Source organism: Bos mutus, chromosome 3, assembly GCF_027580195.1.
Source record: "Bos mutus isolate GX-2022 chromosome 3, NWIPB_WYAK_1.1, whole genome shotgun sequence".
Classification (NCBI taxonomy): Eukaryota; Metazoa; Chordata; class Mammalia; order Artiodactyla; family Bovidae; genus Bos; species Bos mutus.
Genome location: NC_091619.1, coordinates 17153752 through 17171980, shown reverse-complemented (window position 1 = coordinate 17171980; position 18229 = coordinate 17153752). Strand labels below are relative to the sequence as shown.

Genomic DNA, 18229 nt, shown 5'->3' with positions numbered 1-18229 from the left:
TAAAAATATAAATATTGTAGTGCAAGTATCAGTTTGATGTTACTAATTGCGGTTGGGACTGTAAGGTAGGGAAGTAGCTGGTACTCGATCGAGAACAATCCTTGTTGCTCTAGCAGTTAACGTGAGTAATTTGAGGAAAGTTTTTGTCCTGTGTTCAGTCTTTTCAATCTAAATATAATAATAAAGATTTAATAACTAAGAGTTCATGTTTTGTATTACTCTCTAGTATCTACCCATGATAAATATATCAGAAGAAGGTTCAAAAAAAGTCCATCTATTATAAAAACACTAAGTGCTTCTGTCACTAAAACTTCCGTTTATACCAAAACTCTTCTCTTACCTGAAGGGGCCACTTTACCACAATGTGGCTGTCAGTGCTGAGTGCTCTTCCTGTCAGAAGTTAATGTTTCACAGAAAAAGCAATCCTTGGTTGACATTCTGAGCACTTGACCTTTACCTGCTCTTAGTCATGGGGCTCATCTAAGTTTTCCAAGAGGGAGACCCAGCTTTGTGTGCGGAGTAACCTTCCAACATGGTTCTCTCTGAAGTTTCATTTCCTGGCTTATCCACTACTGCTGCCATTCAGAGACTGTTGAAAGAGGTCAAACTCTTTACTTTTTTCCAAATACTCACAGACTAATCTGAACATAAGTTAGTGAACAATTTATTCCTTCAACAAATATTTATTGAACACATATGTGCCAAACACTTGATACTGGGGATGTAGCAATGAGCATGACAGAGTCCTGGTAGGAGGCCAATACTCGATAAAGGTGTGAATGAAGGACCCTCCTCCAGCTGTTCCTTTAATCTGGCTTACTTGTTCCTCTTTGTGATCACTGTTCAAACTACTATTCCATTCCCTTTTCCCCAGAATGTCTTTTCGGAGACGGAATGCTTAATCTTCCCCTCAGAGCCTTGAGAGGCAGGCCTGAGGACGCTGAACTCCACAGCCCCGTGAGGCCTTCAGTAAAAACTGGTACCAAACAACTTTTGAACCAAGTTGGGAGCCTTAAGGCTAATTCATTGCACAAGTGGTTGCCATCTCTATAATCTTTGGACTCTGCCCCAAATGCAGAACTCTGCTACTTTCAACCTTGGCCCCATCATTTCTCTGATACCTCTGATACACAGTAACTCCTCTTCAGAGAATTTCCCTCAACCCACTCATTTAAATTACACTGAAGCTACCCTTAAACATGGCTTTATTTGCAGACCTACAGGGTTTTCCCCTCCTATATCAGAAAGTGGGGGAACTGAGACACTCTAGTTCCCTAGTGCCATCCTCAGGCCCTTATTTTTCCAAGACATTCGTATGTAACCCCTCCTACTTTGGAGTTCATTCCATCAAGCTAAATTCTCCTTCATATTCTCTGCTATTCTTGGTCACTCCTATACCAGGACTGGAAGTTGGCTTCATCTTCTCCTCCCCAGTCTTGCATAATTCTAGATTCATTTAAACACCTTGATTTACTGACCCAACACTCTAAGCCCATAATTCTTTTATTGTTGCTATTATTGTTTTCTAAGTTAAGACTCTTCAATTTTCCTTTTATATTAAAAAATACAGTTAGGCTTAATAAGATAGAACAAAAGCTCAAACACAAGAGCCACCTACCCTGGCAGCTTGATAGGGAAACTCCCTTAGTTCTTTAACACCCCAACGATCTTTACCTTTACTCCACTTGAAACGCCTGTTCCTATTGCCCTTGTCATGACATGGAAGAGTTCCAACTCTGAAATCTGAAACGCCAACATCATTGTGACACCATGTCCTGAGCTTCCAGCTTTATCACTTCTAAATCATCTGCTCTTTGACCTTATTAAGGCTTCTCTTGACCTGAGTTTATCATACTTTCCTTAGCCAACCTTCTTACCCAGTCTGAATCAAGTATTCCTTCTTTCACCAACACCTTCTACCCCCTTGTTCCTCTGTCAATCCTCTTCATCTGTCTACAAATCATGATCCAGGATCTACACAATAATAAGTCTTCTCTGCTCTTGTACCCAGGCAGCTAGGCGTTACTAGAGAAAACAGCAGAAATAAACGAACTGATACCTTTCCAACGGTGTCACTGAGAGCTGGACCATAAAAAAGGCTGTGCTGAAGAACTGATGCTTTCAAACTGTGGTGCTGGAGAAGACTCTCAAGAGTCCCTTGGACTGCAAGAAGATCAAACCAAATCCTAAAGGAAATCAACTCTGAATATACATTGGAAGGACTGATGCTAAAGGTGAAGCTCCAATACTTGGGTTATCTGATGTGAAGAACCAACTCATTGGAAAAGACCCTGATGCTGGGAAAGATTGAAGGCAAAAGAAGAGGGCGGCAGAGGATGAGATGGTAAGATACCATCACTGACTCAATGCACATGAACTTGAGCAAACTCTGGGAGATGGTGGAGGACAGGGAAACCTGGTGTGCTGTAGTACATGGGGTTGCAAAGAGTCAGACACGACTGTGATTGGACAACCACCACCATTCCAATGGGTTACGCGTTCCAAGGATTATACATTCACGGTTTCTGTTAGACCCTCACCACTGTTTCCTAATTCTTTTACTTAATAACAGTACTATTTGTCATCTCTCTTTCATCCTCCTCCCTTTCATCCTCTCTTCAACACTATGGCCACTCTTCTTAAGTCCACTAACTCCCACCTTCCTAACTCTCAAGTAGTAACTTCACATCCTATTCCACAAGAACAAGAAAGCCGTCAGACAAGGACTCCTATAAATTACCGACCCCTATTCACAAACAGCTGTGAGTTTACCCATTGTTATATCTTCATCTTTTTTTATATTTTGCCGCTTTACAATGTTGTGTTAATTTCTGCTGTACAAAGTGAATCAGCTATGTGTGCTCAGAATCACCTATACATCTATCTATCTATCTTCCCTCTTTTCTGGATTTCCTTCCCATTTGGGTTACCACAGAGCACTGAGTGGAGTTCCCTGTGCTATACAGTAGGTTCTCATTAGTTATTTTATACATAGTGGTGTATATGTGTCAATCCTGGTCTCCCAATTCTTCTCACTACCCCTTCCCACTGTTGGATCCATAAATTTGTTTTCTACCTCTGTGTCTCTATTTCTACTTTGCAAACAAAGTTCTGTGTCTTCAGCTTGAGTCTCAAGCAGGATGAGGCATCTGTCCTTTTGCTGCCGCTGCTGCTGTAAAGTCGCTTCAGTTGTGTCAGACCTCTGTGTGACCAGGCTCCCCATCCCTGGGATTCTCCAGGCAAGAACACTGGAGTGGGTTGCCACTTCCTTCTCCAATGCATGAAAGTGGAAAGTGAAAGTGAAGCCGCTCAGTCGTGTCCGACTCTCAACGACCCTATGGACTGCAGCCTACCAGGCTCCTCCATCCATGGGATTTTCCAGGCAAGAGTACTGGAGTGGGGTGCCATTGCCTTCTCCATCTGTCCTTTTGCTTTAGACCAATTTCTTACTCAGCTGGCTTGCTAACTAGATTAACTTCAGTACCTCACCTTGTACAGAGGCTGGCACATATGTCCTCAGTAAATGTTTGCTGAACTATTGTTTAATTAACCACATCCACCTGAGTTGTTTCCACACCCCACCCTTTTTGGAGCCCTGCTTTTTGGTTATCATCCTTCTCTATGATGCCTCTACTTTTACTTTGTAAATATACATGCCTGTCATTCTCATTCTAAAACAACAACAGACAACAAACCTTCACACACCACTCAGGTCTACAAGCAAGATTCTACCTCTACCAATACACTGAAACTGGTCCCAAAAAATTACTAACTGGTAAATCAAACTGACACCCTTTCGTCCATCAAAAAAAAAAACTGTGATTTTATTCTTGTTTTTAGAATTAAAAGTACCTCTAATCATCAAATAGATGCTCATGTCAAAATCTTGAAAAGTACAGAAAGTAGAAACATACATACAGTCCTTAAACCATAATCCTGACAGTTATTCACAATTTTGGCATGCTGCTTTCCTGAAATTTGGGGGCACCCTGGTGGCTCAGATGGTAAAGAATCTGCCTGAAATGCACGAGATGCGGGTTTAATCCCTGGGTTGGGAAGATCCCCTGGAGAAGGGAATGGCGACCCACTCCAGTATTCTTGCCAAGAGAACCCCATAGACAGAGGAGGCTGGCAGGCTACAGACTATTTGGTTGCAAAGAGTTGGATGCCACTGAGCGACTAACACTTTATTACACAGTGAGATTTTACTTGTAACAGTGCTTTACACTACTGACTGCTTCAGTTTCTCCATTACCTCTGTTCTTGGGCTCCACATCATCCTGACTCCATTCTGGTGAGCCTGTTTCTGTTTCCTTCAGGTGTCAGCCTTCATCGGGTCAGTTTGTCAGGCTTTCTGCTCTCTGTACTTACATGTCCATGGCTTTACTAGTGTATCCTGAGCTCTACAGAATTTGTATCTCCTGTTCTGAAATTTTCTCCAACCTCCAGATGCATAAATGCAGTAACGTAACATAAATCTAGTAACCTACTCTTGGATGTCCTACAGGCACCTCACATCAACTCTTCTGCAAAATGAACTCATTGTCTTCCATGCCAAATTTGCTCTTCCAGCTGCGTTCTCTCTGGATTACAGCATCATAGTTTACCCAGTAACTCAGGCCAGAAACCTCAGAATTTTTTAATAGTGTCCTGTCTCTTTCCAAGTCCCACTCCTCACATCAGTTTCTGTTGATTGTACTTCTCATGTATCTCCTGAGTCTGCTCAGTCTTCATCCCCACGATCATTACCTTATCTCCTCATCATATCTAACCTATAGTACTCTAGCTACATACAGGCTGTTACTGTACCTCAACTAACCCATGGTTAACAGTTTACAAGTACAGAATTCTCCACTTAGATGTTTGTTAAACTTATGTCTCAAATAGAATTCATCATCTTCCTTTTCACAGTAGCCTTTTCCTTTTCCATCCCATTAGTAGTATCTTTAATACACCCATTTTACCATCTCCAGTCTCCTCCTGACACTACAATCAAAAAAATTATTTTAAGGGGCCAATCTGATCATGTCATTTCCTTGCTCAAAATCTTTATTAAGCAGCTTCACAACGACTCCAGGATGAAGCCTAACGGGCCCTTTGTGACCTAACCCTTGGTTACTTCCACCCAGGTCCAGCCTCGTTCCTTGCATGCTATGCTACAGTTACTCAGTTATTTTAAGTTGCCAGAATGTAATACCTCTGCATCTTTTCAGACTGTTCCTTCCACCTGGAAGGCCCCCTTTCCCAATCTAACCCCCTTCCCTAAGTCCTACTACTCCATCATATTTCAGCTCAGAAGCTACTCTCTGTGTAAGGATTTTCCTGGCTGTCCTCCCATTTACTCAAATTAGGTGCCCAGACTCTGTACTTCCAGACCATTTTATGCTCTTCCCTATCTTAGCTCCGAATCCTTGTGCTCTAATTATTGTCAGTCTGCCTATCTTCAGTATATCCCTCAATAGTCTGTAAGCTCCCTGGGCAGGAACCATATCTTAGGCACTGCTGCAATCCCTGAAGTAAGGGCTTCACGTGTTCTATCTTGTTTAATCATCACGGCAAATCCTGTACAGTGGGTACTACATCATTCCTATTTTATAAAATAAGTAAACTGAAGCAAAGAGAGTTTAAGAAACTTGTCTCAAGTCATTCAAATGTATCAAAATCAGGACTTAAAACCAGGAAACTTGATGCTACAACCAGTCCATCACTAAATTTATCAATTCTAAATCTCATTGGAAAGACTGGTACTGAAGCTGAAGCTCTAATATGTTGGCCACCTGATGAGAAGAGCCGGCTCATTGGAAAAGATTCTGATGGTGGGAAAGATTAAGGGCAGGAGGAGAAGGGGATGACAGAGGACGAGATGGTTGGATGGCATCGCTGACTCAATGGACGTGAGTTTGAGCAAGCTCCAGGAGATGGTGAAGGACAGGGAAGCCTGGCATGCTGCAGTCCACAGGGTCACAAAGAGTTGGACACGACTGAGCGCCTAAACAACTAAATTTCATCTCCACACGATTTGGCAGTGACCTAATTAAAACACAGAACCAACTAGATTTCTTCTTTGCAGTCACCTCCATGGTTCCCATGCCTGCCTGCAAATCATATCCTTCTGTCTGCCTTTCTGGCCTGGGCTCCAGTCCCTCCCCAGGACTCACTTGATATGGTATTGCAAAATCAGCAGATTCCACATTGCCTCACCCTTCTCTTAGTGTTGGTCCTGCTACCAAAATGCCCTTTTGCACCTTTCTAGAAAAATCTCGTTTCTCCTTCGGAATTTGCTCCACGAAACCTTTCCTGATTACTTTCTTTTGGGGTGTGCCGTGTGGCTTGTGAGATCCTAATTCCCTAACCAGGGACTGAACCAGGCCAGGTAGTAGAAGCGTTTCCTGATCACTCTTCTCGCCATCCCATTGCAGGCACTGGAATTCTGCCTCCACTCTCAGAAGCTGTGTGATTTGGCCAAGTTACTGATTTAGTTTTCTCACTTGTATAATGGCAATACTATCTACTTCGTAGAACTGTTATGAGAATTAAATGAGATGACGTAAATTAAGGACTTAACAATGGGCTAGATGCTACTATTAAATACTTGTCCCTATTCCTCTATGTAGCTAAACTTCTGCTGCAAGTTTAACGCTGCGGCATGATTTCCTCACGTGTAGTTTCCCCACCAGAGTGGCATCTCCTTGCAAGTTGTTTAGTCTCTAAGTGGTGTCTGACTCTTTTGCAACCCCATGGACTGTGGCCTGCCAGGGTCCTCTGTCCATAGGATTTCCCAGGCAAGAATCCCGGAGTGGGTTTCCATTTCCTACTCCAGGGGCATATTATAGGCACTTATCAACTAATAATTGAACTAGATTCTTTAATACTACCCATCTTTTAAAGCCCAGTTCAATTTCCATTTCTTCTACTAATATTTACCTCATGATTCCAGCCCTTTGAATTTTCCCTTCTCAGAATTCCTTTACCACTATCTTGCATTATATGTAGAAGTGCTCTCAGTGAGGCTTCAAGTTCTTCCAGGACAGACACCATCTCTTACACTGTTATCTGCCCAATAACTGCTAGTATTTCCAACTGCAAAGAGTCAAAAACTGCTAGTATTTCCCCAAAGTCAGACTTCATCAGTTCCTTGTGAATTAAAAATCACTGCCCAAGCATGGGGGGCCTTATCTTTTTAAGTAAGTCACCCATCTCTAAGGAAATTCAGCCAACTCATCTCCTGACCCTCCTCTTAGTTCACAGGAATTCTGCTTAGAACTACAGTAATCTGGACACCTTCCAGTGGCCCAGTGGTTAAGACTGTGCGCTTCTACCACAGGGGGCATGGGCTTGATCCTTGGTCAGGAAATTAAGATCCCATATGCTTTGTGGGATCTTATTACATTAATTTGCTCTTACTTGCATGCCACTGTCATACTTCAGCTTCCAAGGGAAGATCTTTCCTTTGCTTGTTGACCTCCCTCAAGGTCCAGTAGAGGGCACTGTACACATAAGGGCTGCTAGTGTGGGTGTGGCTGGCAGACCAACAGTAGGTATCTTCAATGGCAATCCTCCCAGCTATTTTCCTTTTGCCTGTGTTTTCCATGCTCAGGCCACATCAGCTTAAAATAAATGTGGTTGGACAATAATAATTGTGACTTCATCCCTGCCACCCTGCATATCAGACGGCTCAACTGAGAGACTTGTCAACACAATTATCACTCAACCATGCTGGAGGAGTGGCAGAACCCTTGAATCCACTCTTTGGAATAAAGATAAAACACTAAGCTAAAATAATGGGCAAGAACAGCTTTTTGAAGCACTGCAGAATCGGGCTTCCTGACTGCCTAGCCCTGTCATATGAGTAAAGGAAAAGGAAAGGCAGGTTTTAAACTGGAACAGAAACAGCAATGACTATTTCTGGGCACCCCAGGATTCCTAAGGCAACAGCTTAAACCTAAGGACCAGGAAAGCCAAGAGTAATGGAAAAAGCATGTAAAAGCCTAAAAGTTAAGAGATGTTAACTCAAGGTCTTCAGTAAACTAGCACTGCCATAAATAACTTATTTCTATGTCAACGTCCCTTCTCTTTATATTAAATGGAACTTGACACTTCTGCATTTGGAGCCTTGTTGACCTCACTGCCCAGCTGTTGCCACTTGGCAAGCATAAAAGTAGGGACAATGTGCTCAAAAAGAAGTCATGGGACTGGCGTAAGGGGAGTAAGACTCAGAAACCCCATCATAATAAACACTCCTAGCTTTACAGACACACATCCATCTCCTAGCTTTAAGATGTAAGTTTATACTACTGAAGTATATGAACTTTTTCATGTATTTTCTTCCAGTTAGATAAGAAACCCCATTAAAGGTGGGGCATGCCTTTCTTTAATGTATCTACAAACCACCTAGCTCAGTGTCTAGCATGCTGTTCAGAAAGGCTGATGGTTAGGAGGCATCGCAGTCCCCTGACTAAATTAGGAGAGAGCAAGGCAGCTTCCTGAGAAGCTGAAAACTTATTTGGAAAGTTTCTGATTAAGAAGAGAGAATGAATCACATGCTGAGAACATTCCTTCTCTAGTTTAGAAGTACTCCACCCTCTCAACGTGATAGAAATTTCTCTAGAACATCTATTGTCTCCGGGATTCTGTCTTCCTTGACGCATGCTCATTTGAGAAGATAACTATGGTAAAATCTCCTAATCATAAAATCTCCTTAGGCAAATGGGCAAGTTTCCATCTTCACACATGGTAGATTGGTGTGAGTGTGACAGAAGAAAAGTGTGAGTCTGTTTCTCCTTTGGCAACACTTCTTTTGTATATTACACTCACAGATAGTTTTAAACCCTTTTCAGTGGCAGGATTCCAGCGATGGTTAGCACATCATGAGGAAAGAAGTGACTCTGCCTCCTGCTGGCCACTAGCAGAAAGGCTGATCACTAGTAGTTACAATTCTCCAGAGACACAGGAACTTGAGAAGAAAAGAAGACTGAAAGGGAAAACAGAGTGGCTTCCTTTCATGCTTAGCCTGGAGTAATCTTCAGGTGTGAATAAACCCTTCAGATCAAATACCGCAAACCCCTCATTTTGTGAGTCAGAACCTGAGGAAGATTCATCTTTGCATTAGCTATAGAAGTCCTGGTCTATATGCCAATGTCCCTGCACCCTCTCCCTAAATGATGGAAATGGAGAACCCAGACACATCCCATCTGAAGGGCCCCTGTTCCTTAGAGGCTCAGAACCCCACACCAGCTTCTCCTGACTGGTGTCTTCAGTCTTATTTTTTTCCCTTTTGCCAAACCCCAATAAAACACACCAACTGCTGCAGAGAATTTCTGGGTTGGTTTGTTGTTTTTTTTGTTTTCCGTGGATCTTCTTGTTTGTTTTTTATTTCAAATACTGAAAAAGTCCCCTGGGCTCTGCGGTGCTCCCCACACTCATCCCCTTTCTCCCACACTCACTGCCCTTCTTCCCACAGCAAATCTACTTCAAAGACAGCACTTTTCTCCCCACCCAAACAATTAACATTCAGTTCTTAGCTTTTTCTGCAGAACCAGAGGAGTCATCCGCATCTTTCATATTTAGACAGTTTCTTTTATCTGACATCAGGTCCCCAGTCATATCCAAGCTAGCAAGGCACTCTTCTACACAGCTCAGTTAGAACCCCTCACCTTCAGTCCACTTCACTCCCCCACCCCACCCCACCCCCACCCCACACCAGCTACAAGGTCAAGGAGGAGGATAGTTAGGAATGTTTTTGTTATCAACTCTAAGTCCTAATTCATAACCCCTCACATCTCCCACTCCACCCTCTCAACCCCCCACCCCACCCAACCCCCAGGATTTCACTGTGATGTCTCCCAACAATTACTTGGAAAAAAAAGAAAAAACAAAAAAGAGTCAAGGTCTTGGTGCTCGGCCCAAGGGGCTCCATGCGCTGGGACACCGACGGGCAGGGGCTTCTGCCTCTCCAGCCCGCACCCGAGCCACCTCCTGACCCCTGGCTGCAAAAGCAGGGAGGGGCAGGAGCCAGCACAGGACCCAGGGGGCAGCGTCTCAGGATCTGGCGGAGCCCCGGGCAGCATCATTCGACTTGGCCACTGCGGACGAACACAGAAGAAGAGAAAGAAAACACTGTCAAGTAGTAAGGGAAAAAAACCCTAAGTTCCACCCCAGTCTCTACCCCATCATTCTTCCACACTTATCAATCATTGGGGATACATGGCACATCTCTTAATCCTATTCAGAGAGTTGTCCTTTTTTTTTTTTTTTTAAAGAAGAGGAACATTTCGGTCTTCGCCTAGTTACAAAACTGTTCTCTGTGTTTTTGGAGATATCCAAGAAAACAAAGAAAAATATTCTTTAGACAAGATAAAAATAACGAGGTTTTCAGAGCAGGCTCAGTTTCAGGGGCATGGCCAGAGCCACTTGCCACAGTGGAGATGGACGGACTGGGGTTGGGGGCACAGAGTGATGAGGTGGCAGCTGCATGGAGGCCAGGGCCAGACAACACACGTGTTGTTTTGAATGGACTTAATATTCTAGGTTTAATCAAAGCAAACTGAATTTCAAATGAGCCTTTTCTGCCACGGAAGCTATGCACTTCATGCTGTGGGAGCAGGTGGCATCTACAAAAAGTAGCTTGTTTCTTTGTTTCCTTAGCTTTGAAGATGACTGGGTGGAAAGAGAGACCAATAGTCTTTCTGATTTCCCTATTTCTTCTATTCCTTCCTAAAACTGAGACTCACTGTGACTTCAGTCTTGAGGATTCACACTGACTGATAGAGAGAGCAGCTCAGACAGAAAAGAGTACAAAATTCGAAAAGATTGGAGATGAAGAAAACGTACAAAATTATATATATATTTATATATATAATAACATGACATATCTATGTACAACATGTCTGGGACGGTTGAGGAAACTATACAAGGATATTCGGCATTTTCCCCTTCCCACATGGACTTTAGACTAAGGAAGACAGCATGAGGAAATGAAGCAAGAAACACAAAAATTATATACAATTACAAGTGACAGTCAAGGAGTTGCCCTAGGGGCCAGGGAATCACGGCATCCTGCTCTCTCCTTCCTTCCTCACCAACTTTTTCCTATCCAATCTGAATGACGGCCTGAAAAGTGAATGGCTGGTCAGGAAAGACGTGTAGACACACCCCAACGCCCCACGTGTGCATCAGCAAGTTCATCAGTTCTCACTGGGCCAGATGTGTGGCATATCAGAACTGGTGGGCTGAGAGGTCAAGAGAGGACTAAAGACAGACTCTTCCTCTCTTGAATTGCTAGCTCTCACTTGGCCCTCTCTGTCCTAACGAGCAGACTGCATTCAGTGTGGTTCAGGCCAAGCTAGTGATAATCAGATAGACGATGCTGGCCACCCGCAGCCCCTCTTTCCTCCACCTGGTTCATGATCAGCGTTGCTACGTCTCAGAGGACAGGAGCTGAGCTCCAGGAAGGCAGAGATTTCTCAGTGCTCCTTCCAGTTCTCCCTAACCGCCTTCCCCAGCTTTCACCAAGGTGAATCATCTCCTGAGAACCTGCTGCTCCAGCCCCACAGCAGCACTAAGCCCCGGAGCGACCGTTCTTCCCTTTTCTTCCTGTCTCCCTAACAATACACCTGGCAGCTGAGAACATCTGAAATGTAGGACTCCACATGAGCATGACTGAGCGTGTTTCTTCAGGCCCACAGCCTGGCTCCCAGAGCAGCCTTTTAGCAGCCAAGGCCCAGACTGTAGGAAAGAAGTGAGAGCAGAGGCAAGAGCCTTCATGGCTAGCTTCTTAGAATTTTTTTTTCTTGACCCTCAAGACCAATGACACTAATGAGGTCCTCCTGCCTGAATTTATAATCCCTAAATCTCAACTTCTCTCCTCATGCGGTCTTCAATGACTTCTCCTCTGTAGTCTCATCTATGGTCCTTCCTCACTTGTGGTTTTACAATGAATAGCACAGAATTCTTCAGGATGTTAGAATCAGAATCAATCCGATTTACATTTGGATCTATATTACAGATGAGGAAGTAGAAATCCAGAGAGGTGAAGTGACTCAACCAAAGCTACCGGTCAGTTCTGTCTAGAATTGAATGGAAACAGAACCCAGATATCCTGACTGCTAACCCTGTGTTCTTTCCACTATCCCATGATACTTTCAAAAAGCAACATGCTGGAAGAGAGAGAGAAGGTGCCCATTTTACATGAATAATATCTTCCAGGGCAAATTGTAAAAGACACTGAATAAAGAAGGTTAGGTGGGCATTATAGTTTTAGGCAAGCACATCAGTTTTTCTTTTTGAGGATTTGCTAAACCTGCCATAATGAAAACAAGAAAGCAATAGCAGCCCAAAGGACAAAACACTTAAAGCACAGAAAACAGATCTCATTCAGTCTATCTTTCCCAATCGTATCAGGTTAGCCTCGGGATGTTAAACCTGTCATATTATTCCCAAGGCTTAGCCTCCCCTATTTTGGGACACATTCTCTTCCAAAAGGAGAAATGACATCTCCCCAGTTTCTCATACAAATGAAAAAGAAAGTCTGCAGCATTATCCAATCCTAGGCTCCTATTTCTGAGCCCCTACTTGGGCCACATGAGGGTGTGGAAATCTCAGTTTATCCAAAGCAGTGAACTCAGAGCCTCTCTTTAGCCCATGTTACAGTCTCAGCAGCCCCCAGAAGCAGCATAGTCATTTCTGGCGAGCAAGCTGAGAAGAGACAGCTAGGTGCCCATGTCCCTGCCTAAGATATAGAAAAGTCCAGTGAGTGAGAAGGGGGGCAGAGGGGGCCCAGGTTACCCCGCAAGCTTGCTGGTGACGAGCGAGGACTTTCTCTGGGGCAGATCCTGGGGGGTGGGGATGTGGTCACCGGTCACCAGGTTCTTGTCTGGTCCTGCACTGGGCAGCTGCTTATTCTTCATCTTGGCTTTGGCCATGTTGTAGTCTCCTGAGTCAAAGTACTTTTGCTAAGAGACAAGAGGGAGGTTTAGGTGAGTGAGGAGCTCTGGTCTTCCTCAAAAGCAAGGAGACTCAGGTCCACTATAAACCCTATAAACCTGCATCCACACTCAGATCTTTCAAGTCTTTTTTGATTAGCCTCATGTGTACACAGCTTAGTATTAACTATATTTAATTATGCTTTCTCCCCAGTGTCTTCTGACTTTCACATTTGTAAGGAGTTTCCCAGCTAGGGTATATATTTTTGGAGTTAAGAGATAGCTCCTATAGCCTTTTGTAGCCCCATGAGTCCACGATACTTCAACCATATTGCTGACTTTAATCCCAAAGGTTTATAAAGGACCTATTAGTCTCCAATGGGCTTGGTGCTGGGGAAACAGAAATGAATAAGATACATAAAGGGTCAACCTAGGGCTATCAGTAGGAGATCAACCTCAAGCTAACAACCTCAAAATGAGAAATTATTCTCTCAGACTATGAATAGAAACTGGGCTTGTCTCTGAGGATAATGTACTTTCCTCTGACTCCAACCACTCCCACACATGTTCCATGGCTGTGACAGCCTGCCTACGCCTGTCTTGCTTACAGCAAGGTAAAGTGCAAATCAGCACCACATCATCATCTGTGACTAAGACTCAGTAACTGGGATTCTCCACAGGGATCTGTTTCCCTCTCCATTTCATCCGCGTAGAGAAATACACCAGGTTAATGACTGACAACCCCTCAGTCAGCTTTAGGTACCTCTGAGGACTGAGGAACCCAAAGAGGAGCTAGAAGGCTATGAAGGTAAGACTCTCCCTTGGGAGAAGGACCACTTGTAGGACAGATTTCTGGGCCTTTCTTCTGAAATGATGCACCTCAAAATTTAGCTCTAATCCTACATCTGCAGTCCTAAAACTCCCACCATCCAAACAGGCAAATATCTGGAGGCTGTCAGCATTCCAGACTCTGACATCCTTCCCTCAGTCTCCCAAGGCCAGTCCTAAATGCCCCTCCATTAAGCTTTAGTATCCTGAGGGAAATCAGAAAATAACTGATACCCTTAGGAACTTACAGTATTTGCCTTGGGTTGTTTTTTTTTTTTTTAACAAGTTTCTAATTTTTCTTTACTACTGCCCAACAACAAAACGCTCATATCAGTGCTCAGCAGAACTTCCACAGATCTCATCCCTAAGGCCCCTCTGGTTCCAAAGTAAGAGGGTAAAAGATTGTGCTCCATACCCCTTTCTGGAGTCTCTTCATGAGGAAGTCGGAGCCTCCAGGCTTTTGTCCTAGGCTTGGATATTTGGCTTTTAGCTTTGCCTCCTCAGCTCTCTCAGGGAGAATACCTTCTTTCTCTTGGGTGTCCTAGAGGAAACAAATGGGGCCAGTAAAATTAAACACTGAGAAGCAACTGCTTCTAGTATCTGCTAACTTTTACACTATTACCTTTTCCTGGAGATCTACCCATTTGTAAACATGCTATTCACACTCTTAAATAAAGCCAGACCTTTGTTCAAATCCCTAAAGCTCAAGATGACTGTATTGTGAAAAAAAAAGCTGTTTGTCACACTACACCCAGGGAACCACCCCAGTGACCTGTGAGTACTGGGTTAAAGGTAATGCCGAAGAACAATACTTTAATCAAAGAGCAAGCAGTAGCTCACTTAGAACAGAAGCTAGGAAAGACAGAAAAGAGCTAGCAGGGATTCTGGTGATGCAAGATTAGTAGGGAGATCTCTAGCTGTCTGTAAAACACAGTACAGGTCAAATGGGAAATCGAAAGGGATAACTGCTGTGATGTTCCCTCCTAAGCTAGGCTTTTGATAAATCTATGGAGGCTAGCTCTGTGGCCTTCTCCAGAAAGCTCCACCTTAGCAATGGTCAGCACTGGACAGCAATAAGGGACAGCATTGTTTCCATAAACATTGTAGTAGGAAGGTGACAGGTAAACAGAGATTCATCTCAGGAAAATTAAGATACAGTGGGTTCACTAGTATTTACCCACCAGCTCTGTCAAAAAATCAACACCTTCCCTAGTGATGGAGGTTTGGGAAACATGCCAAGAGCCCAATTAACTTGCAGGGTCTCTTACTGTTGTTGTTACTCTGCTTCCCTTTTTGTGGGCCCTGCTACCCTTTTCTTTAATGACTTTTAAAGAATGGACATGAAGCCAATTTGTGGTTCTTTTTAGTGGAATTGCATTCCTTTGCTTTGAAAACCTGGCCGAGATATAACCCAGGGGTATTTCATGAACCCGAGTACATTACTAAATGTTATAAATTAAATACAAAACACCTAAAGAAGTTGGCATGTTTTCATCACAGAATCGCGGGTGAAATAAGTCCCCACTACCTTAAAAGTAGGGGGGAAATATGGTGGCGTCTTTCTTTTCACGACTGTCTAGGGGTCTTTCCTAGGTTTAACCTCCATTATTCTGTTTGAAACTCTAGCCCTCTTCAATTTGTAAGGTCCTCTTTGAAGGTGGGCAACAGACCATCTACAGCGATCAAAAGGTCTCTTTGAGAAAGTTGCCGTCTTAAATTAGCCATGATAATAATTACTCTTCTCCCTTCCCCCGGTGCTGATCCCTTTTTAAACGTCTGTATCTTGACCAGTATCTTTCTGAGGATATAGAATGCAGGACCCAGCCTAGCTGTTCGTTCATTTTACCCCTGCTAACCAATAACATACATCTCATCCCGAGACCACCAACCCCCTTTCATTCACCCACTCTTTCCAAACACCCGCCCCGCGCTCAGGTTCGGCCAATTACAGCACAGCTTCAATACGTCTAGCAGTAGGTCTACTGACCAATCAGGAAGGGTACTACAATGATTGACAATCCAGCCAACTAACCAGAGCCAAAGCAGCAGGCCATGTTGAAACTCACCCTGCATGACGCAAGACGTGGCCAACCCCTGCAGAGCCCGAGACCATGGCGACCAATCCGCACTGGTGGGAGACCGCCTCCCGCCCCATCACAATCGCCCCCAACTCGCCCACCGCACCCCCTCCATTTCACCTGCTTCTCCTCTCCGGTCTCTTCCGTAGGGTTCTCCTCTTCTTGTTTCTGGGACATGGTGGGACCGGGACTGTGGAGTGTGGGGGACCCGGGAGGTCAACCGGAGAAGGGAAGGGGGAGGGGAAACGGGACAACCAGCGCTGCTCCTTCAGCTCCTGTCACTAGGATTGCTCAGTCAAAATGGCGGCCCTTGCCTGTGACGTTGTGACCGCCCCTTCCTATGGGAGCCAATGGGAGCGGGGTGGATAGGGCAATGACGTAACGATCTACCAATAGTTGCTGGCTAAATGTGGGTTCTATGGAGGCGACGGGCAAGCTGGAACGCCAATATGGGAAGAGAGTGACTCACAAGGACCAATTGTATGCACGTGGGAGAGGTTAAGGGGTGGTGCTGGTAGCTTTGGCATTTTTGCTCCTTTCGTGGGGGTCAGACTTTCTGCCGCCCTACCTCGTCGCCCCCAGGGGACTTTCCTGAGCTTCGAATTGGAGAGCGAAAGGATGGAAACCTTTTATTTCCAGGTGAAGAGGATTAAGCTTCGCGTAGTGTTAGCAGAAAATTATCAATCTCCAGAAAATAATATGGAGGTCAGAGTGGACTTTAAAGTGGTCCTCCTCACTCTTCCAGTGTGTTATTTAGGGTGTGGAATGGAAAGACTGAATGGTCTAGCAGAATATGGATGGCCATCCCATGGAGACTGAGCTCCTTGAAACAGCACAGGTCTAGGTACATGGTAAACATTGCGTAAGTACTCGCGAACATATTGAGTGTTTGAAGATGGTACTGTTTTAGTTTTACAAGGAATATATATGTAGTAAGGCAGTCTTTGCCATAGAGGGTTTTCACAGTATGCCAGGTGTACCCAAATCCTCAAGATTAAAAGAGACTCAAATTCCTAGAGTGTTAGTTAAAAAACGTCATTTTTATATTAAAACAGTCTAATACACTGAAAATTTGATATTAAATTTTAATTTTCCAGGGAACCTATTGTGACAGATAGCCTTAGGGCTGTCTGTTCATTTTTCTGTATAATTAGGTACATTTCTAGTGGGAAAATCTGAGAATCTTAGAATACACAGATTATTATACAAGGCAAAATCTTGTCAGCTTGAAATTAAAGTGTTAATAAAGTGATAAAGGGGTTCAAAGGAAAGTTCATATTCAGCAAATGGCAACCCACTCCAGTATTCTTGCCTGGAGAATCCCATGGACAGAGGAGCCTGGCAGGTTACATACAATCCATGGGGTTGCAAGAGTTGGACAGGACTCAGCAACTAAGCAGCCCTCCCCCACCCCCCACCCCCACCCCCACTGCCACCCCCGCTGCTCCGCAAGAAAAGAAGACTTAATAATGGAGGTGTGTATTTGAAATCAGCTTTAATTTTGCCAGGTAAAGGTGATGGAAGGGTATTCTAGCTGATGGGGTCAGTATGAAAGCTAGAAAAATAGAACTGAGTTGAGAACATGGAGGACTTGAGTGTCGGGATAAGAAACTAGTGGATAATTTAGTTATCTAGGAGAGACATTTAAGGGTTTTAGGCCAGAGAGTGGCAGACCAGAATTGTTCTTAAGGAACAATGTAGTAGTAATGAATAAAAAATCATTTAGAATTCCAAACAGAAAGATACTAGAGGGGGACAATCTAGCTGGGAGTCCTCTGCAATACTCTGGTTGGGAAGTAATTAGGATTTACTCTACAAACGAGGTAGTTTAGAATAGAAAACAGTGATTCTAATTGAGAAAATCTGTGGCAATGAAATCTACTAGATTAGCAGCAAACTGAATATAGGGAATTGGCAGGCCATGTGCCTCAAGGTGACTATTTGTAGAAACAAATTCAAGGAAAGGAATCAATTTGGAAATGAAATTTGGAAGTAGATAGAAAATAAGGTGTTCAATTTTGAAAACACTGACTTTTTCAAAGCCAGTGAGCCATTTGGTAGAGATATCCAGGCAATGAAGTCTTCAGTTCAGTCGCTCAGTTGTGTCCGACTCTTTGCAACCCCATGAATCGCAGCACGCCAGGCCTCCCTGTCCATCACCAACTCCCGGAGTTCACTCAGACTCACATCCATCGAGTCAGTGATGCCATCCAGCAATCTCATCCTCTGTCGTCCCCTTCTCCTGCCCCCAATCCCTCCCAGCAGCAGAGTCTTTTCCAATGAGTCAACTCTTCGCATGAGGTGGCCAAAGTACTGGAGTTTCAGCTTTAGCATCATTCCCTCCAAAGAAATCCCAGGGCTGATCTCCTTTAGGATGGACTGGTTGGATCTCCTTGCAGTCCA

The 18229-nt window shown here is 44.0% G+C and overlaps 1 protein-coding gene across 1 annotated transcript; it reads right to left on the bottom strand.

Annotated features, from left to right (window-relative positions):
* Nucleotides 1-648: 648 nt before the first annotated feature.
* ENSA (endosulfine alpha) lies at nt 649-16141 on the bottom strand. Its single transcript, XM_005894907.3, has 4 exons — nt 15947-16141; nt 14164-14289; nt 12784-12950; nt 649-10082 (listed from the first exon to the last, which is right to left on the bottom strand). Exons 1-4 carry the CDS (start codon nt 16001-16003, stop codon nt 10067-10069), a joined length of 366 nt encoding a protein of 121 aa, XP_005894969.1. The 5' UTR covers nt 16004-16141; the 3' UTR covers nt 649-10066.
* Nucleotides 16142-18229: the final 2088 nt, after the last annotated feature.